Source organism: Phyllobates terribilis, unplaced genomic scaffold (assembly GCF_046119375.1).
Source record: "Phyllobates terribilis strain yellow unplaced genomic scaffold, ASM4611937v1 Scaffold_1__5_contigs__length_1240528914, whole genome shotgun sequence".
Lineage (NCBI taxonomy): Eukaryota > Metazoa > Chordata > Amphibia > Anura > Dendrobatidae > Phyllobates > Phyllobates terribilis.
The window spans coordinates 478,700,954-478,723,572 of record NW_027362761.1 but is presented as its reverse complement, the minus strand read 5'-3'; the positions used below and the strand labels follow the sequence as shown (position 1 = coordinate 478,723,572).

General features: G+C 44.1%; 1 protein-coding gene across 2 annotated transcripts in view; it reads left to right on the top strand.

The window, feature by feature from the left end:
- Nucleotides 1–22,619, top strand: part of RASGRF2 (Ras protein specific guanine nucleotide releasing factor 2) — a 395,854-nt gene that overhangs the window by 114,230 nt on the left and 259,005 nt on the right. Inside the window, exon 2 of one of the 2 annotated variants that reach the window (XM_073679232.1) lies at nt 6,391–6,509. The exons of the other annotated variant lie outside the window; for it this stretch is intronic. Within the exon in view, the coding sequence (XP_073535333.1) occupies nt 6,402–6,509 (108 nt within the window). The 5' untranslated portion in view covers nt 6,391–6,401. The remainder of the gene's footprint in view (nt 1–6,390; nt 6,510–22,619) is intronic. 2 annotated transcript variants of the gene reach the window in all.

Genomic DNA, 22,619 nt, shown 5'->3' with positions numbered 1-22,619 from the left:
TCCTTTGTAACTGACTCCTAATTCATGGGCCTTTGTTTGTAGATTCCCCACAGTCCAATTCCTGTATCCTGAGGTTCTGGCTCCATTCGTTGCTGGGCCGCTGTTATCCATTCTCTCTGCTCTTATCCCTCCGCTGCCAACCAGTTTGTGACTGGGTGTAAGATGGAGCAGGCACAGACAGCAGGCCGATGAACAATCCCACAACCTTTATTGGGACTAGGAGAATATAACACCAAACATAGCTGTAGTTCCTTAGTCAGTAGCACAGAAAGGGACAAAACTGGGGGCGCCACCCGGTAATCCAACGCCAAGTACAATGCAACAACAGTCTCAGACTAAGTCCTCAAATTCCAGCAGGGTGGCAAGACATCACAATCCCACGTGGCAACTGATCTCCAATAGTCCAACAGAGCTCCAATAGTCCATACTCTGCATTAGGATCTGTCCTCAACACAGGTCCTAGCCCTTCACACAGCACAGCATCAACTAACTAAAAAACATGTGCCTTATTATTGTCCTCTTGGGATCAGCCCTCTGGTTGGTTAGAGATACACACCCCCCACCCCCTTAAACATGTACTACGGGTAACTTGAAGAATGAGGAATCTTCTAGAATGCCAGTTGGTCTGCCGAGTTATGTATTTAAGGGATGCCCCATGCAGAGATAGCCAAGACAACAGGAGGTATGATGTATTCCATTTTAGGCTTCATAAAGAGCGATTGTGTTTAGCATGTAGCGATGGTATAGACTTGATATCACTTGACACGTCTCCTTTTCAAGTGTACCTGTCATTTCATGTGATTTTTCAGGATAAGCTGTCATTTGTGTTTACTTGAGGTTTATTGACCTGTAGCCTTCATTTTTAAGATGGGCTTAACACAAATCTTCACTGCCTTGAAGATGTCATCAATCTCTCAGACACTTTTTTTCATTCTAATTTTGATCTAGTCATCTGCAAAATCCGGAAAAAAAAATCCAAGGTTGATGGTATAATACCAATGTACAATTGTTTCTTTTTTATGGGTATTTTGGATGTGAAGAGGGCCATGTACTGTTTTATGGATGATTGTACTTTGACAGCTAGACTGTAATAAAACTAGCTTCATGGCTTATAACGAACCATGAAAACTATGGCAAATACTTTTTTGAAAGTTATTTAGGCAATATTAAATCGCAACGGTCAGCAGGATTGTGCTTGATAAACCACATATACTGTCAGGTGGGGGACATTACACTGAGTAAAATTATACCTTTGTTGATGAAATCCGTCCAGTGGTTCTTTTATAATTTTTATTTTCAATTCTGCCATAATGATATGTTCGTGCTCTCTGCCTTCTGACAGGTCACTGTACCTTTACTGACCTGACTTCTATTTTACACAATGCATCTAGTAGTGCGGGTCTAGGTAAAATGGGAGGCAGGTCAGTGAAGGCACAGTGAGCTGTCATAAGAGCATACAGATGAAAATGTAAGCAGAGCACCAGATAGAGCGCCCCCACGGGCCGCCCCAGAGCACGAGCATATCATTATCTCCAAACTGATCATATCATATTAATCAGTGTAATGTCGCCCACCTGACAGTGTAGTTTACTAAGCACAATCCTGCTGACAGGTGCTCTTTAAGAGACCTCATTGACAGACATGGATTTTCTTTAATATCCAAAATGCCTGGAAATCCAGGCAGACCGCATTAATGCTAATGTGAAGTGAGCCATCGGGATAACACAAGTCACCCTAAATCTTAATAGAAACATTAAACCTCCTTTACTGATGTCAAGGTCAGGGCTGTGGAGTCGGTATCAAATGGACTGACTCCAACTCTTAAAATATATAATAAATTGGGTACAGTAGTTCAATGCAGTTTGTGGGGAATATTTTTTCATAAGAATTTGGGAAAGTTATGAAATGTGCTATAAATGTCTGTCCTATTCCTGATCTAAGGGTCTAGACTTTTATCTAAGATGAATCTGTGCTACAGTAAATTTATCACTTAAACATGAGTCATGTATGAGGGAGTCGGTGTCCTGGAAATTGAGGCGTTGAAGTCTGAGTCGGAGGTTTGGCTTACCGACTCCACAGCCCTGGTCAAGGTGACCTCCATGTCTCATTATAATTGTTAGAAACCTATTAAAGGGAAGCTGTCATGTTATACATGTGGTCCTAGCTATGGACAGCTTGGAACAGCGAATGGTATTGTATAGAGAAGGAGAGTCTGAGCTAAATAATATATACAGTTGCTTCTCACAAAATTAGAATATCATCAAAAAGTAAATTTCCATCCAAAAAGTGAAGCTGATCTATAGAGTCCTTACAGAGTGATCTTGACATCTGTCAAGTCAGCAATCTTCCCCATGATTGTGGAGCCTACTGAAACAGACTAAGGGGCCTTTTTAAACGCTTAGGAAGCCTTACCAGGTGTTTTTGGTTAATTATTCTAACTTACTGAGATAATGCCTTTTATGTTTTCATTGGCTGTAACCCATAATCATCAACATTAACAGAAATAAGCACTTGAAATGGATTACTCTGTTTGTAATGACTGTATATAATGAGTTTCACTTTTTGTATTGAAGAACTGAAATTAACTTTTTCATGATCTAATTTTGTGAGAAGGGCCTTGTGTTTTATTCATTGAAATCCCGGGTGTTTGTGAGCATGAGTCAAGTGGGCTTTCCTACTAGTAATTGGCAGCTAGCTCTGCATACACAGTCACATAGGCAAATCACTAAATAGCACTGCCCACTGGACCCTTGTATATACAAACAGGGATTTCAATAAATAAGTTGCAAGATTTACTAAAACGTTTCCCACAGAAATGTCTATCAATCTAATCGCCTCCTCCTGCACTATAACATTCTGCCAGCAGATCCGATACCCTATAAGTTTGCTCCATTCAGTGCAGTTTGAGTGAATAAAAAGGTGTTGATTCCTTAAATGTGTCCTTTTTCTTTTAGATCCACTTGGAGAAAAAAAAAAATCCCCATCAAAATGACTTGTGTTCCCCCTATAGGAAACACAACATTCTGTAATTGGGTCGATGAATAAATTGGCTTAGAGTTAGTTGTATTATAGAGCGAAGGGTGTTGTCGGTTATATTCACATCATTAGTGTAATGGTGAGGGTCTGCTTCTCTTTAAACCTCTGACCTATAGCTTAATAGTTTGTGCTATAATCAGCTTATACTGTATGTCTGAAAGCATTTTATTCCTTTTGTCTTGTATTCCCGTAATCCTTCATGCCATGTGCTGTGGTGACTGCCCGCTTTGTCATCATGGGCGATCACCTTGGCACAAGGGTTTTTTTTATCTATTACTTTTATAAACTGTAAATAAATAACCAGTTGGACATAGTCATCAGATTGTGAGCAGCATCGCTCTGCCACCGCACACGCTGCGTAAATCACCAGTGACATTATTTCCAGCCTGTCTCTAAATGAAATGAACGACATGCCGTACCGGCTAAACTTTACATCAGAGGCTTAAGGCTTCCGAGCTGAATCAATACTAATCAGGATATCCTGTATTTGATGTGGGCTTAACTTATGCAGCGTTTTAAAGTGGTGAGTTGGAAGTGTCATTGTAGGAACAATACAGATTGATATCATTGGATACATAGGTATAAAAAGACATTAGAAAGAGTGAACCATGTGGAACAATACAAAGGAATACAAATCTAAAATACATAGTTTTATAAATGAAGCGTAATATCAATATATGATGTGATAGACAAGATGATTGCCATAAATATTAAAGGGGTTGTCCAGGATTTCCGATAATGGGTCATCAGCATATATCGGCGAGGGGTCTGACTTACTGCGCCCCCACTGATCAGCTGTTTGCAGCTCTCTCGGCTGGACGTATACAGCGTACAGAGCCGGAACACAGAGTGGTGTTCAACGTGTAATTAGAAGAGATCGCACCATAGGAAATCATTCATCACTTAGACAGTTATTTAATCCTAGGTCTATCCTTAAGAAAAGACTGTGTGGAAATGCAAAGTGCCACTGGCACATGGGCTAAAAGGTAGATCACCGTCACACTTGTGATAGAAAGTTAGGCCACGTGCACACGTTCAGTATTTGGTCAGTATTTTACATCAGTAATTGTAAGCCAAAACCAGGAGTGGGTGATAGAAACACGTCACCAATTCTGTATTTATTATACTTTTCCTCTGATTGTTCCACTCCTGGTTTTGGCTTAAAAATACTGATGTAAAATACTGACCAAATACTGAACGTGTGATCATGGCCTAAGGGTTTTGGAATACATAGTTTTGTTAGGATAGAGCACTACATAAATAACATGATGACCATCTAATTTCTGTTGGATGCACCACATGAAAAGTAAAGACCTGCATCACCGAACAGAAAAAGTTGCTAAATGCATCCAGACATGTTACAAATGAGCGGTTTCACTTTTTTTGCAAAAGAAAAAGTAACAAGATCGTATAGGATGCAAATGGCCAAAAAAATGTAAGATGAGAAGCTTTTTGAATCTTGCGTTTAGCAACAAGAATTCCCCAAGGGTTAAATTATAAAAAAAAAATGATTGTTTACCAATTTACTAAAAATGCCATGAACATGACTATTAATGTAGCTGAATAGTACAGATATAATAACCCTGTGACCATGCTAAAATCCGCACTAATACTGCATAAGTGTAAAATTAATTTAGGGAAAATATACTGTACATAACACATGTGTAATATTGGTATTTGCACATATTAAAGGGGTTGTCCGACCTTTGGGTACAAGTCTGCAGTCACTTTGTGTTACTCTGTGTGACTGCAGACTTGTGAATCCTCACCGCCCTCTCACCGCGTGCTGTGACAATTATCCGGTACTGGCGCTTTGAGCAGGCGGTCATGTGACCGCAAGTATGCAATTTGCATACTTCTGGTCACATTCTGAATAGACTTGTCAGGCCTCGCTCAATACTCTTCCAATGAGTGTCAGGCCACTCACGTCTAGTCAGAATGTGGCTCGAAATATATAAATCGCATACTTACGGTCACGCTACCGGTGCCAGCATCGGAGAATTTTCGTAGTGCAGATAAGGGTAAACGTGAGGTGAGGATTCACAAGTAACACAGTGACTGCGGACTTGTACCCCAAGGCAGTCCAGCCCCTTTAAGAACATATATACAAGGTAACAATTATTTAGTCCATTGGGGTCCTTGACTCATGATGGACTAGAGGTGTGCAGTGATTTACACAGCGTGGTGAGATAACTGTTACAGCTCAGTTCTGTATACTGCGTATTGTCTGTCCTCTGGGGCTTCAACTCAGCTCCCATTGAATTGAATGAGGAGTACCATTTGTCTTTTGCAGTACTGTCTTTTTGGCTACCACGTCACTGGCTATCGCTGTACTTTGAAGCAATGTGTGATTGTAAACTTGCTTTTGAGCATATAGCAGCGCTCTTAGGGGGAAGTACCACCATTTGGTTTTGTACCAGAACAATGGAAACCTCCGGTGATTGTCCAGTGGATGTTGCAACTTGAAAATGTTTAAATTTTTCCTTACAAATGCCGGTGCAGTGCCCAGATTCTGCCATCTTGAAATGACAGCTCTTATTATGCTGTGTCCCTGGTTTTAGAAACACTCGACATGTAGCCCTAATATTTTTGTAGACTCTCTATAACAGGACTGCACATTTGAGGCCTCATTTACTAACTTTTTAGTTCTCCACTTGAAAGTCGTGAAAGGCTAGAGTGACCTTTCCAACTTTACATGGCTCCAGATAGGTGACTTGTAGTGACGAGCGAGCATGCTCGTTTAACACTGTAACCGAGCATGCTCAGTTGCTTACCGAGTATCTTCAGCGTGCTTGTATATTATGTTTGAGTCCCTGCGTCTACATGATTTACCGCTGTTAGACAGGGAATCCTCACGTGTGGAGGCTAACAAACAGGCAATCCCTGCATGTGTTGAGGCTGTCTAACAGCCATAAATCATTCAGACGCAGGGACTCGAACATAATATACGAGCACGCCGAAGATATTCGGAAAGCACCTGAGCATGCTCTGTTAAAGGGTTAAAAGAGCACGCTCGCTCATCACTAGTGACTTGTAAAATACATTAATTTGTTCACTAGACAAATCTGGACTGTAAGGTACAATTGTATGATTGACAAGATTCTTCAGATGAGACGTTCATCACATATCAAGAAACGTCTGCCCTAGAGAATGGGCAGTGAATCTTACACAATTTCAAAGTAAATTGTCTTTGAAGTCTAGTAACAGAACTATGCTGACATTGTTTTGTGATGTTAAGCAAACACTCTCAATTACTGGCCAGAAAGTTTTATTTTATTTTGCTTTCACAGATAAATCACATTTTTCTGCAAGATGATAACAAAGTGTTAATCTGGGTCAAATTCCTTTTTGCAGAATGTGTAACAATGAAAAGTACATCTCAGTCAAGTGAGAATGAAAGAATAACTTCAATAAGCGCTGCTGGAGCCGCAGCTGTTTACAGAGTACAAATGTGCAATTTCCCATCGCCACCAGTGAGCAATTACGTTTTTTCTTTTCCTTCTAGAGCGGGTTTGTAAGGAAAGTAAATTATCTGTTTAGCTGTTGTGGGATGTATAGATTTGACTTGTTAACAAGTACCGTAACCCCTGTGAAGACCAGGAGGCATCAATCCCTTTATATTCAACCCCCTACTCTTTTACCGTGGGGTTTATTGCTATGGGCTGTAGATCTTGGTGTGACCCAAATAATGTTTAAGGTGCAAATAGGCATTAGAAATTCTATATGTATGGTATGTGTGTTTGTGTATATATAACACAAGTCTACAAAAACATTATTTTTTTCAGGTGCAAAGGCTTTTTGAATGGATTTGGGGTATTTTAAGGGTGCAGAATTCAAAAATCCCATTAATTTTGCTGATTTGGTTCTAGTTTTTTGAGCTAAAACAATGTCTTAGGTAATTAAATATCTAATATAATTATTTTGTATTTCAATTTGTAGTCTTAAAATGCTATAAAAGCGACTTTTTGGAGCCAGAATTCTACTTTAATTATTAAATATCTCAGAAACTTGAACCAATCTGGCAAAACCGAAGCCATATTCTTAATGAGCACATAAACTTAGTATAAAACTGTTCAGACATCGTTGGCACCAAAATCGCTGTATACCAGCGAAATATATGTGTACACACATTATACATTCACACATATATATTATACAAACACATACACACTATACATATACGTGTGTGTATGCATATATAATGTGTGTATAGTGTATGTGTATAATACATATACACATTATATATACACACTTTAAATATATATATGTATTATGCACCATGTATAATTAAAGAAAAAATATATACTGTATACATACACAGGCATGCACACACACATTATGCATACATATATGTATAATATATTAATTACGTATAGTGTGTATATGTGCACGCACTAACTTCAAGTTATAACAAATATTATTTGGCTGCCCTCCACTATGTGCAAATAGATTAACGCGCACTGGAGCATGGAATAGTCATGTCTGCTGCAGAGAGAAGGTTTGACTTGCCACCAGGGAACGTCTGTGGAGTCCGTATTAGGCAGCTCTGTATACAGTACAGTAAGAAGATTGCATGTAGCAGACTTTTTTTGGGCTGCAAAGTTTATTCTGGTAGACCTATAGGAAAAAAAATCATTCTACTGACATCATGGCTTTCTCTGGAGTCCCTGTTGGCCCATTCTTAGGGGCAGGTCCTTAAATGTTTACACACTATTTGTTTTGTGGGGACATCCCTTTAAGCCACCATTACAGAATTTACAAATCTCCGTAAAATATTAAGTAACATTTGCATTAAATTGATCCTGGATTTCAGTTATTCATATTATAGAGTTACGTTCACAATTCTCCATGATTCAGAGCGGAAATCTCTCCTAATTTCTTGCTTGTTCTGGTTCTCTTCATCCTGTGAAGAAGCTATGGTAGATGGATCTGATGACAAAGTGGTCCATGTTTCCAATTACAACAAACATAGAAAATCTTTAGCAGTATAATGAGTTACACATTTAATATTAATTGATAAGGAGATGGGGGGGAAATCAGATATTCTGTCTCTGATCTCCATGGCCCCACCAGCAGAAGATACAACCTACTCTTTGCAAAAAAGAATGGAGTGATGGCCGTCCACACATGACTGCACTTTACTCTTTGTGCTTTTAAAGGATATGATTTGGTTAAGAGACGTATACTAGGAAATAAACGGAGTATTAAAAAGAAGAGTACTATAAGCCTTCCCCTCTTGGTTATACACTTTTGTCAACTTGCGGTTTTATTGATGTCTTTTAATATACCCTGTGTAATAGAAAGAAGACAATGCAGGAGATGGTGGCTTTAATGCTTTTTTTCTGCTGTTGTGCCACAGTCATTATATACGGTACTTTTTCTCCTTGCTCTGAATATATGTAGCTCACCTTGGGAAATGCATAACCCTGGAGATCATTTACCAACAGATGTACATTGGATACATTGCTCAGAGCAGAGGAGCAATATTACATGGAGTCTATTTACTGTAGTCATTAAAGTGCTGAGGATGAATACATGTGGGATTGCTGATGGTTTCTATAGTAACTCTACAGCTGTAACGCTCATCCTCATTCTAAGAACATTCCAGAGCGGAATCATGTAGTGCATCACCACACAGAGCCAGCATCACTGGAGAAGACCTTGTGCATGTAGTCCATCACTGCATAGTTCTGGAGAATTGGGCACATCATTTGTTCAGTCCTGGACAACTGTGGCACCCCTGCGGGGGATTACCACAGGATCCATAGGTGCAGGGAGAGATGTACACTTAGGCACACACAACACCTTCCACCCCAGGCCTGAGGGGAGGAGTCAGTTTCCAGGGGGACAGCAAAGCGGCAGTTAGTCTAGAGACTGGTGAAGGAGGAGAGACACAGGGAGCTGTTGGTTGAGGACCAGTTAAGCCCTGAACTAGGAAACAGGTCCGTGTTGTGAAGCGCCCTAGAGAGAGGGACAGAGGCTAGAAGGAGAAAGAAAGAGATAAAACGATTATCCCTTTAGCTCACCCGGACACCGGAGTCCGTGATTGCTATTAATTCAGGAATAGCATAGAAAACCCGGACAGATCAGGAGGATTTACTCCCCCTGAAGAAGGGGAAAGAGTTGCCAAACTTGACCAAGTATAGGACCAGGGGCCCAGAAAGAGAATTGGTAGCCCCAAGGAAAGGTCCTCATTGTCAGTTGTGGAGAAGGACCCCAAAGAAAGTAAAAGGTGGCAGGCTCAGCTTAAGGCAGGACTGATCCCAAACAACACACACATTGTTAGAGGAGGCCTCACAAATCTCCAGAGTGAATATCTCTACCTGCACCGAAAACCTGGTTACCCTCCTGAACTGTACCTGTTACCGGACATCAGTAAAAGAAAGGTACTGAAACAAAGACTTAATGTGTGTGTGTGTGCCTACTTTGACATTACTGCCTATAGCGTTCGTACAAGCCGTATGCCGATCACCTCAGCAACCATACACAGCGCTGGTAACCGACTTTACCAGTTACCACAGGAGGCGTCAGGACACAATTCTCCCATCATCCTGACCCCCATCCCTTTACTGACGGTCCAGGGCACGGAATCGGGAATCGACCAACCGTGATCCCCACAGAAGTAACCCATCCATCCCGGTATCCGAGTACCCCTACCCCTGTCGACCAACTCAGTTTGGCGTCACGAACAGGATACCGGGCCCAGTAGAACCGGGTACTGTGTGCTTAAATTGGACTTTATTGAATGTTTTTGTACTGTAAAAAAAGGCCGTCATTACTGCGCGATAGAGAAATTAAACTGTGTCACAGAGCGGAGAGAGTCGCGGGGGCACGGCTAAAGGAGCGCAAGGATAGCCCCACCGTTTTTAGAGTCACCGGTTACCGAAGGAGCTAATCGTAGCGGCTGGCAATGGTTAACTAGGTGGGCACCGTCATGAGTGAAACAGATGATGTCCGAGACCTTGAGGGAGGGGATGCCGAAGACGCAGCAGCAGCCAGTTCCTCAGCTGGTGAAGGAGCCGCAGCATCTGGAGCGATGGCCCCGATAATGCCAATTGCCTTTTGCCGTATGTACCGGGCGCCAAATGGTTACCGACGTATGAAGGTAAACCCGGTACCTTAGCAGCTTTCAAACGTAAAATGTGTGCGGTGCTGGACATGTATGCAATGACAGGAAAGCAGCGAGCCTCCGTTGTGCAGGGACAATTAATAGGTGCAGCGGAGCTAGAAGCTGAGACTTGGAGCGATGCTGATTGAGACTCTATAGAAAATGTGTTTGATAAGCTCAAAGCTGCTTTTGAAAAACGCACACAGTCTGAACTAAGGTTGCTATTCTACCAATGCAAGCAGAGACCGCAAGATACCATCAGAGACTTTGCCCTACGTTTACAAGTGGCACTCAGGTCCATAAAACAGGTAGATCCAGCAAGTGTGCAAGACGAAGATAAATTGCTTGCAGAACAGTTTATGAATGGGTTGAGATCAGACTTTCACCGTCAGCAGGTGCACATGTGGGTCCTAGATCATCCAGATGTGGATTTTAATACCTTAAAGGACCATGCTATAACTGTACTACGAGACTCATTACCTGCAAAACCTGCAATCCCATCCTGGCAGGTTAATACCTCTCACATGAACTTAGAGCCTACCCCTAAAGACTCTGTAAAAGCGGTAGGACAAGCTGTCGTACCCGAATCTGCTGATGACTTACATAATCAAGTGTTACAACTAACCAAAAACATGGACTACGTGCTAAAACTCTTGCAAGACAGACCGGAGGCACAACCACCAAGCAAAATCCAGTTAGCTGAATCCCCTGAGGATGTTCCGTGGATGAGGAGAAAGCTCATGTCGCCCGTGCAGGGGACCAACGCACCATTCCGATGCAGAGCCATGTCGCCCGTGGAGGGGATCAACAAGTCGCCCGTTCAGGGGACCAATGCACCATTCCGACGCAGAGCCACCGACCACACGGATTCTTCAGGACAACCTGTTTGCCTTCGTTGCAACAAACCGGGCCACTTTGCAAGAGGATGTCGTTTAAACCCGAGATTCCTGGGTCCGCGGGCCAATCCCCAGGAATAAAACGGCAGGGCCCATATGACTGGCGTAGTCAGTATGTGGGAGGCCGCCCGTACCTCAACATTACGCTAGAAGGAATCCCCACATCGGCCCTATTGGACACTGGGTCACAAGTCACCACCATCCCACATATCCTTTACAAGCAATTTTGGTCTGATGCTGATCTTAGCCCCCCAGACTCTAGTCTTGTCATTTTAGCAGCTAATGGTCAACCACTGAATCAGGTGGGGTTTAGAGAAGTGACAATAAAGCTGGGGAGGGTGGAGTTGAGAGGCCAAGGGTTATGTGTGGTAGAAGATGACCCCAATAACAAATATCCTTACATGGTGCTTGGTACTAATGTGATTGAAAACTGCCTTGAAGAAGTGATGTTTTTACTCCAGCAGATTACAGAGACTGCTGGCATTGGGCGGAGGAGAGTCCTTCAAAGAGAAATCCGTACCTTAATTCACAAGCAACAGATAAATCTGTCTGGGGGGGAGATTGGTAGTGCGCGGGTAACAGACCAGTTTCCCATTGAATTACCACCAAACAGTGAAATGATGATATGGTGTCGAGCAGCTATGGGTATTAGAAGAAAGGAATACCAGGCAATTGTAGAACCGGTATATTCAGAGCATAGACCTACACTGCTGACAGCTAGAGGGGTGGTGGATGTACGCAGGGGAAGAGTACCAATCCGTGTGTTGAATTGTGGTGAGGAAGAAGTGAAACTACCCCGGTATACTACTGTAGCAAAGCTGTACACTGTCAGTAATAACAACATACAGACACTAGAGCCCTTGCCCCCGTCAAGTCAGGCGGAGGACAACAACCCCAAGGGACAGCTGGAGGAGTGGTGTCAGCAGTTGCACATAGGGACTGATGCCACTCCCGACCACCAGAAGCAAGGAGTTTACCGGGTAGTACAAGAGTTTAGCCAAGTATTCAGTAAGCATCCATTAGATTTTGGGAGGATAAAAGGGGTACGCCATCACATACCCACAGGAGATCATCCCCCGATTAAAGTGAGACATAGACCCATCCAACCAAACCACTACCAGTGTGCTAAAGAGATGCTGCAGGACATGAAGGAGGCTGGGGTTATAAGAGATAGCTGTAGTCCCTGGGCGGCCCCCTTAGTCTTAGTCAGAAAGAAGGATGGCACTATGAGGATGTGTGTTGATTACAGGGAGGTCAATAAGATCATTCACAAAGATGCTTACCCATTACCCCGGTTAGAGGAGTCTCTCTTGCTGCATTAAAGACTGCTAAGTATTTCTCCACATTAGATCTCACTAGTGGGTATTGGCAGGTCTCCGTTGCAGAAGAAGACAGGGAGAAAACAGCATTCACAACACCAATGGGCCTATGCGATTTCAATAGCATGCCATTTGGGTTATGCAATGCACCGGGGACGTTTCAGAGACTCATGGAGTGCTGCCTGGGACACCGGAATTTTGAGACGGTACTTTTATACCTGGATGACGTCATAGTGTATTCCAAAACCTATGAAGAACATCTGGAACACCTGGTGGAGGTATTTACAGCTCTAACAAAGTATGGAATGAAACTCAAACCATCTAAATGTTACCTGCTGAAGCCAAAAGTCCAATACCTAGGGCATGTGGTCAGTGCGGATGGCGTAGCACCAGATCCGGAAAAAGTGACAGCGATCCAGGACTGGCAGAGGCCGACCACCGTCAGAGAGGTACGTCAGTTCTTAGCTTTGGTTGGGTATTACAGAAGATTTATTAAGGGCTACACGAAGATGGCAGCGCCCCTACAAGATCTTCTGGTAGGCCAAGCTAAGAAGAGAAGGTCTTCAGAGCCGCCGTTGGAATGGGGAAAGAAACAAGAAGACTCCTTCCAACAAATGAAACAGGCCCTGACCGGTGAGGAAATCTTGGCGTACCCAGATTATAACCTACCATTTTTCCTCTACACAGATGCAAGTAATGTAGGCCTGGGAGCAGTATTGTCCCAAATACAAGAAGGCAAGAAAAGAGTAATTGCCTATGCCAGTCGAAGACTTCGACCTACCGAGAGGAACCCGGAAAATTACAGTTCCTTTAAGTTGGAGTTCCTGGCCTTGGTCTGGGCAGTCACGGAGAGGTTCAAGCATTACTTAGCAGCTTCAAAATTTACCATCTTTACGGGCAACAATCCGCTAACACACTTGGATACTGCAAAGCTTGGTGCATTGGAGCAGCGCTGGATGGTCCGGCTATCGAACTACGACTTTACCATCAAGTACCGAACAGGCCGTGGAAATGCAAATGCTGATGCCCTCTCCAGAAACCCTCAAGTACATTTGCAAGGGCTTGAAGAAGAAACAGATGACTTGGAGGAAATAGAACTTCCAGCTTTCCATAAAAGTAGAAAATGGAAAATGACAGAAACTCATATCTACCAGAACCGTCAGGATGTTGCACTAAACCCGCTGCCTCATTATGGATGGAAAGAGACCCAAGATAGTGATCCGGCAGTGAGCCTAGTGAAGAGGCTGGTAACCCAACCGGATTCCAAAATTGAGAAGAATGCTCTCCCAGAGGCCCAATACCTGTGGAAAGAAAGAAGCAGGTTATTTATCTATAAAAACCAATTGTGCAGACGGTATATCAATCCAAGGACACATGAAATGGTATGGCAAGTTGTGGTTCCAAAGAGAGACGTCCAAATGGTATTGGAAGCGTACCATAATGGAGCAGGACACTTTGGATGGAGAAAACTGGAAATACTGTTATGTGAGAGGTTTTATTGGATTGGCATGAGGTCTTCCATAGAAAAATGGTGTAAAAATTGTAGACCATGCTCATTAAGAAGAGATCGTAACAACCAGAAAGCACCACTCCAGCCTATCATAACCAAACAGCCCTTGGAACTAGTAGCCTTGGATCATGTCAAACTCACACCCAGTAGATCAGGCTATACTTATGCTCTTACCATGATGGACCACTATTCCAGATTCTTAGTGGTAGCTCCTGTGAAGGACTTGACAGCTCAGACAGCAGCAAGAACCTTTCAAGCTTATTTCTGCAGGCCACATGGATATCCAGAACAGGTATTGACAGATCAGGGTCCTGCCTTTTGAAGCGGAAATATTTCAAGAGTTCTGTAGCTTGTATGAATGCAAGAAAATTCGTACCACGCCTTACCATCCCCAAACTAACGGAATGTGCAAAAAAATGAATCACGTGGTAATAGAATTGCTGAAGACTCTGCCCTTGGAAGACAGAAACAGATGGCTAGAGAAATTACCAGATCTTATTGACATCTATAACAACATCCCAGTAAGCTCAACTAATTGTACCCCGGCATACTTGATGAGAGCGAGACCAGGAAAATTGCCAGTGGACTTTGAAATGGGCATTGTAGTTCCTGAGGAAGACCCCTCAAGTGCAGATTGGGATACTAGAAGAACAGAACAATACAAGGAAATACAAGAGTGTGTTGAGAAAAGTCTAGCAAAATCCAGAGAAAGACAAGAAACCAATTTCAATAAAAATGCACAAGGAATCCCGTTAACCCCCGGAGAATTTGTTTTGAAAAGGAAAAAGAGACATCATAAGCTAGATAATCAATGGGAAGAAGAACCATACACTGTATTACCATCCAATTTTGACAACCAGAAAACCTGTCTAATCAGCAAGGATAGCGGAAAAACAACAGCAACAGTGTCCCGAGACCACTTAAAGAAGTGTCCTCAACCCTTGCAACAAAAAGAGTATATCCCTTGTCCCATACCAGAAGAAGAGACGCCAAGGACAATTAAGACAATCTTAGGAGAGTTACCCGCAGATTGGCCCAAAATAGAAGGAGCATATTTAGTTCCCATGTTGACATTCCCACAACCAGTAGAAGGATCAAGAGCAGAAGAACCACCTGCTGCAGCCGAGCTAGGGAATCCTGCAATTGGTGTACCTGCCATTCCCACTAGGGGAGTGGGAAGACGCTCCGGCATACCAGTGCTACGTAGACCAACACAAGAGTCAGTAAGTAGTGTTCGCTCCACACCAGGCTTACACACCAGTGGGATACCAGTTTTACGGAGGTCATCACGTATTAATTTTAGACACCCACCACTCAGATACAGGGAGTAAACCATAACAAAAGGGAAATGTAAATAGGTTCAAAAATGTAAATATGTAGTTAAAGTCAGTATATAGAAGGGTGACGAGTAGACCAAAACAGGTTACACCAGGTACGCAACATAAAAAAGAGGGTGAGTAGAGTTGGGTAAGAAGCTGTCTAGGGAAAGCAAAATCTTGGCCAATAGGTGACCCCAGGGCCAAAGGGCCTACAGTGCTTATGACCGGGAGAGGCCCCTGCAGTACCTAGGACCCTTGCGCCGAGGCACACGTAGTAAATGTTTTGTTGTGTATTGTGAATTAAGTCTATTTGAATCTTTAAGCCTACAGAGACTTTACCTGTTTAGACGTCTGAAACTTTTTGCAAATTTTTAAAAATGGACCGAAGCCACAGGACTGGTGGTGGCAAAAGACTTTCCCTTTAACAGCCTGCAGCAGATCGACTAGCATTGTATGGACTGGTTATCCATCTTTCCCATTATCCCTGGTTTTTGTAAATTTTATTTTTGAGACTCTGTTCAAATTACAAATATAAATGTTAATGTTATGTTATCTTTGTTTAAAAAAAAATAAATGTTTCAGTCCCGGAGGACTGAAGTTAACTAGGGGGGAATGTGGCACCCCTGCGGGGGATTACCACAGGATCCATAGGTGCAGGGAGAGATGTACACTTAGGCACACACAACACCTTCCACCCCAGGTCTGAGGGGAGGAGTCAGTTTCCAGGGAGACAGCAAAGCAGCAGTTGGTCTAGAGACGGGTGAAGGAGGAGAGAGACAGAGAGCTGTTGGCTGAGGACCAGTTAAGCCCTGAACTAGGAAACAGGTCCGTGTTGTGAAGCGCCCTAGGGAGAGGGACGGAGGCTAGAAGGAGAAAGAAAGTGATAAAACTATTATCCCTTTAGCTCACCCGGACATCGGAGTCAGAGATTGCTATTAATTCAGGAATAGCATAGAAAACCCGGACAGATCAGGAGGATTTACTCCCCCTGAAGAAGAAGGGGAAAGAGTTGCCAAACTTGACCAAGTATAGGACCAGGGGCCCAGAAAGAGAATTGGTAGCCCCAAGGAAAGGTCCTCATTGTCAGTTGTGGAGAAGGACCCCAAAGAAAGTAAAAGGTGGCAGGTTCAGCTTAAGGCAGGACTGATCCCAAACAACACACACATTGTTAGAGGAGGCCTCACAAATCTCCAGAGTGAATATCTCTACCTGCACCGAAAACCTGGTTACCCTCCTGAACTGTACCGGTTACCGGACATCAGTAAAAGAAAGGTACTGAAACAAAGACTTAATGTGTGTGTGCCTACTTTGACATTACTGCCTATAGCGTTCATACAAGCCGTATGCCGATCACCTCAGCAACCATACACAGCGCTGGTAACCGAATTTACCAGTTACCACAGGAGGCGTCAGGACACAATTCTCCCATCATCCTGACCCCCATCCCTTTACTGACGGTCCAGGGCACGGAATCGGGAATCGACCAACCGTGATCCCCACAGAAGTAACCCATCCATCCCGGTATCCGAGTACCCCTACCCCTGTTGACCGACTCACAACCCCTACTAAGAAAACAATCGATGACCTACCCTTGGGACACGTCAGCAATATGAGATTGGATGGGGATCCGAAACCCAACACCCTGACTGATCAGCTGAAATTTGCTCCATCAGCAACTGGGATATACATGACTGCTATGTTCCACCTCGTACATGGCTTATATCCGGCTGCTAGAGCACATTTCTGTGGATCGGTGGGGGGTACCAGACGCCAGCCCCCAACAATTTAATATTGATGGCCTATCCTGGAAATAGGCTATTAGTAGTGATTAGTGCAAGTGCTCGTTACGTGAGTTTGCCGAGGGTGCTCGGGTATGCACAGAGTATCGTGGGTGCTCGAGTGAGATGTTCGCGTCCTCGCGGCCACATGTTTCGCAGCTGTTAGACAGCCACAAAATATGTGGGGTTGCCTGACAAACAGCTGCGAAACATGCGGCCACGGGGAACTCTAACATCTCACTCAAGCACCCACGCAACTCAATGCATACCAGAGCACCCTCCGACTGGCCGGTCTCTGTGCTGCAATGCATTTGAGCTGAATGTCTGTCCTCCGGTGCACATCTAGCTGAAATATACACTGATGTCAGTGGTCCCTGACAATGCATGTGGAAGTGCTGCTTTTTTCACTTTTGTACTTTGCGCGATTGTTGTCTTCAGGGGCAAGAACACAACAGTCACTGTCCACACGCTTATACATTTACTGCTCGCGGCCTGGGGGAGAGCACTGTTCTAACCGCAGGGTGGTAGTTGCAACAGGACTATTTAATTAAAGCTAAGTCGTCACTGGCATTCATAGGAGACTGTGATTTCTACTACATACATCCATACTATATAATTAAAATCAGAAAAAAATATATAAAAATTCAAATAACCCTGCCCCCTTTTTCTTCCTTTACAAATAAAGAAATACATATGTGCTATCTCCACATACATAAAAGTCTAATTTATCAAAATATATAATTTTATAACCCAATCTGTAAAACGCTATAATGAAAAAATCAAAACTCCAGAATTACGAGTTTTCAGCCTCCACACACAAAAAAATTAAGTAAGAAGCAAACCTATCTATTCCAAAATAGTATAAATAATACTGTTTTTACTCGGTGCACAAAAAACAAACCCTACACCTCTCAATCGACCAAAAATGAAAAACTCTATTGATCTCTGAAAATGGCTATAAAGGCTACTTTTTTTTAACCACTTGAATAAAAAAAGAAAAAACTATGCATGTTTTTGTTTCTCTTTGATCGTACTAAACTTGAGAATCCTATTGTAAGGTCATTGTTACTTTACTGTTTAATAAACTATATAAAGAAAAAACCCCAAAAAACAATTTGAGAATTGTGCTGTTTTTCGCAATTTTGCTGTACTGGTTATTTTTCTCCCTTTCCAGTACATCACATGATAATATGGATGAAGTTTATGAAAAGTGCAACTAGTTCCCCTAAAAATATGCCCTCATATGGCTATACCAATACAATAGTAAAAAAAAATATGGTTCTTAGAAGAGGAAAAAATAAAAACAACAAAGCAGAAAATTGTCCAGTCGGGAAATAATAAAAATTGTTAGTTATGCTATATCTTCTCCCTCAGTCATATATCAGTCTGGCTGCTCCTTTTGCTATCTACTTTCTGCAGATCAAACTGCGTATTCAAAGTGACAAGTTCCATTTTAAAGGTTCTTCTTGATACTACTGGCTACATCTCCTGAACATTCAAAGTCAACAAATGGCTATTGTTATGGCTTCTACACAAAGTTTTTGTCCTGTCAACATTATATATATATATATATATATACCCAATAAGACTGTAAAGATTGCAGCACGTGGTACGAATCCAACGTTCTCCTTCACCGTAAGTCTCCCCCTCCTGGTCTCATCTTGACTCACCAGAAATGCTGCCTACTCAGACAATCACTGATTAAGGCGGATCACAGCTGCGGCCAGTGCTTGGCTGAGGAGTAGTGTTGAGCGATACCTTCCGATATCGGGAAATATCGGATCGGATTGGATCGGACCGATACCGAAAAAGTATCGGATATCGCCGATTCCGATACCGGAAACCAATGCAAGTCAATGGGACATAAATATCGGAATTAAAATAAACCCTTTCTTTCCTTGTAGGTTATTTCTACATGAAGGAAAACAACTAAGAATAATGTAGAATGTATTGGGGGAGGTGGGGGAGACAATAAAGGCATAGAGGTTTAGCCCAGTCAAATGGAATAGCAGGAATTAATATTTTTTTATTATGTTCTGAGTTACGGAAATATTAACTATGTTAAGTATTTTTATATTTTGTCAGATATTTATGTTTCACTACTTCCATGCTCTTCACCTTCTTTTTTACTTCTCCCACACTTTCTCCTTCATCATCCTCAGCATCTTTTTCATCCACTTCTTCTTCACCTTCTTCTTCTTCACCTTCTTCGTATTATTCTTTTTTTTACATTCTTCATATTCTACTTCTTCATCTTCTTCATATTCTTCTTCTTCATCATATTCTTATTTGTGACAGGCATTCCTGTAGTTGTTATCTATAAAAGGTTGGACATTACACCTTTCGTTCTGCCCGTCACAAAAGATTTACAACAGGATTTGTCCGCGTTCAGTTTGGCCTGCAGCAGCAGGTCTTTTCCAGGGGCACCACGAGGAGGAACGGACTCACCCCCATACACTGCTTAGTCATCTTCTGCTTATAATTTAGATATTATCTTTTGCTCTGATTTTTAGTCTTATGCTTAATGTTCTTCCGCTTTTTGTTCTGCAGCTTCTTGTATTTCTGCTTCTTGGTTTTCTGTCTCTTGTTTTTCTGTATCTTGGTGCTTGTCTTCTCTTCTTTGTCTTCTTGGTCAACTTCTTCAGGGTCATCTTCTTGGTCTTCTTCGGGGTGGTCTTCAGGGTCGTCGTCTTCGGGGGTCCTCGTCTTCGGGGTCCTCGTCTTCTTCGGGTTGGTCTTCTGGGTCCTCGTCTTCGGGGTCCTCGTCTTCTTCGGGGTGGTCTTCAGGGTCCTCGTCTTCTTCGGGGTGGTCTTCAGGGTCCTCGTCTTCTTCGGGGTGGTCTTCAGGGTCCTCGTCTTCAGGGTCATTGTCTTCGGGGTCCTCGTCTTCTTAGGGTTGGTCTTCAGGGTCCTCGTCTTCAGGGTCCTCGTCAGGGAGATCCAGAGTGATTACCAAGAACCATTTCAAAAAGCTTGAACTTGGAAATGTAGCAGAAGGTACAAGAAAGCTGAGGAACTACCGAGGACCAGCTGACGGTACTGGAACCCGGATGGATAGCAGAAGGTACAAGAGCCAATGGAACTACCGAGGACCAGCTGATGTTACTGGAACTCGGTTACTAAGCAGGAGGTACCTGTGCCAGAAAGCACTACCAAGGACCAGCAGACGTTGGTGGAACTTGGATACCGAGAAGGAGGCACCTAATCCAAAGGCACTGCCGAGAACCAGCTGACGGTACTGGAACCCGGATGGGTAGCAGAAGGTACCCATGTAAAAAAAAAGTTCAAGGCCGCGAGCCGGCCGCAGTTACCAAAACCCACAGTCCTACAGAGGGTGCTTGTCCTATTGGCACTATGGAACCAGCCTTCATTGCCAGATCCCGCAGCCCACATAGGAGTCACCTAAACTGCAGGCACCATAGAGTCGGCTAACCCGACCGCAACACGACAGGACAACGCATTGGAGGCAAAGTGACGTTGACACTACCCGGAAACAGCTGGCGTGCTGGAACCAGGCTGGGCAGGAGGGAGTACCCGTGCCAAAGACACTGCCGAGAACCAGCTGACGGTACTGGAACCCGGATGGGTAGCAGAAGATACAAGAGCAAATGGAACTACCGAGGACCAGCTGATGTTACTGGAACCCGGATGGGTAGCAGAAGGTACAAGAGCCAATGGAACTACCGAGGACCAGCTGATGTTACTGGAACTCGGTTACTAAGCAGGAGGTACCTGTGCCAGAAAGCACTACCAAGGACCAGCAGACGTTGGTGGAACTTGGATACCGAGAAGGAGGCACCTAATCCAAAGGCACTGCCGAGAACCAGCTGACGGTACTGGAACCCGGATGGGTAGCAGAAGGTACCCATGTAAAAAAAAAGTTCAAGGCCGCGAGCCGGCCGCAGTTACCAAAACCCACAGTCCTACAGAGGGTGCTTGTCCTATTGGCACTATGGAACCAGCCTTCATTGCCAGATCCCGCAGCCCACATAGGAGTCACCTAAACTGCAGGCACCATAGAGTCGGCTAACCCGACCGCAACACGACAGGACAACGCATTGGAGGCAAAGTGACGTTGACACTACCCGGAAACAGCTGGCGTGCTGGAACCAGGCTGGGCAGGAGGGAGTACCCGTGCCAAAGACACTGCCGAGAACCAGCTGACGGTACTGGAACCCGGATGGGTAGCAGAAGATACAAGAGCAAATGGAACTACCGAGGACCAGCTGACGGTACTGGAACCCGGATGGGTAGCAGAAGGTACAAGAGCCAATGGAACTACCGAGGACCAGCTGATGTTACTGGAACTCGGTTACTAAGCAGGAGGTACCTGTGCCAGAAAGCACTACCAAGGACCAGCAGACGTTGGTGGAACTTGGATACCGAGAAGGAGGCACCTAATCCAAAGGCACTGCCGAGAACCAGCTGACGGTACTGGAACCCGGATGGGTAGCAGAAGATACAAGAGCAAATGGAACTACCGAGGACCAGCTGACGGTACTGGAACCCGGATGGGTAGCAGAAGATACAAGAGCAAATGGAACTACCGAGGACCAGCTGACGGTACTGGAACCCGGATGGGTAGCAGAAGGTACAAGAGCCAATGGAACTACCGAGGACCAGCTGATGTTACTGGAACTCGGTTACTAAGCAGGAGGTACCTGTGCCAGAAAGCACTACCAAGGACCAGCAGACGTTGGTGGAACTTGGATACCGAGAAGGAGGCACCTAATCCAAAGGCACTGCCGAGAACCAGCTGACGGTACTGGAACCCGGATGGGTAGCAGAAGGTACCCATGTAAAAAAAAAGTTCAAGGCCGCGAGCCGGCCGCAGTTACCAAAACCCACAGTCCTACAGAGGGTGCTTGTCCTATTGGCACTATGGAACCAGCCTTCATTGCCAGATCCCGCAGCCCACATAGGAGTCACCTAAACTGCAGGCACCATAGAGTCAGCTAACCCGACCGCAACACGACAGGACAACGCATTGGAGGCAAAGTGACGTTGACACTACCCGGAAACAGCTGGCGTGCTGGAACCAGGCTGGGCAGGAGGGAGTACCCGTGCCAAAGACACTGCCGAGAACCAGCTGACGGTACTGGAACCCGGATGGGTAGCAGAAGGTACAAGAGCCAATGGAACTGCCGAGAACCAGCTGGCGGTGCTGGAGCCCAGGGTAAATACTAAAAACAGAAGAGCCAGAGGTGTATTTGGAGGAGGTTTTAAATCCGTACTACAGTGGATGTGGACAAAGCAGGAGAATTTGCCGGACACACAGCTGGGGATCAGCTGACGTTACTGAATCCCAATAACACTGGAGCAAGCGTTGACTGTGCAGACGGCACTTCTGAGCAGCAACTAGCGGTATTGGAGCCCAGGGTAAATACTAAAAACGGAGGAGCCAGAGGTGTAATTGGAGCAAGTTTTAAATAAGTAGCACAGTGAATATGGACAGAGCAGGAGAAATTGCCGTGAACACAGCAGGGGAACAGCTGACGTTACCGAACCCCAATAACACCGCAGCAAGTGTTGACTGTGCAGACGGCACTTCCGAGCGCCAACTGGCGGTGCTGGAGCCCAGGGATAAGAATGAAAACAGAGGAGCCAGAGGTGTAATTGGAGCAACTTTAAAATCTGTAGTAGTGAGAATGTG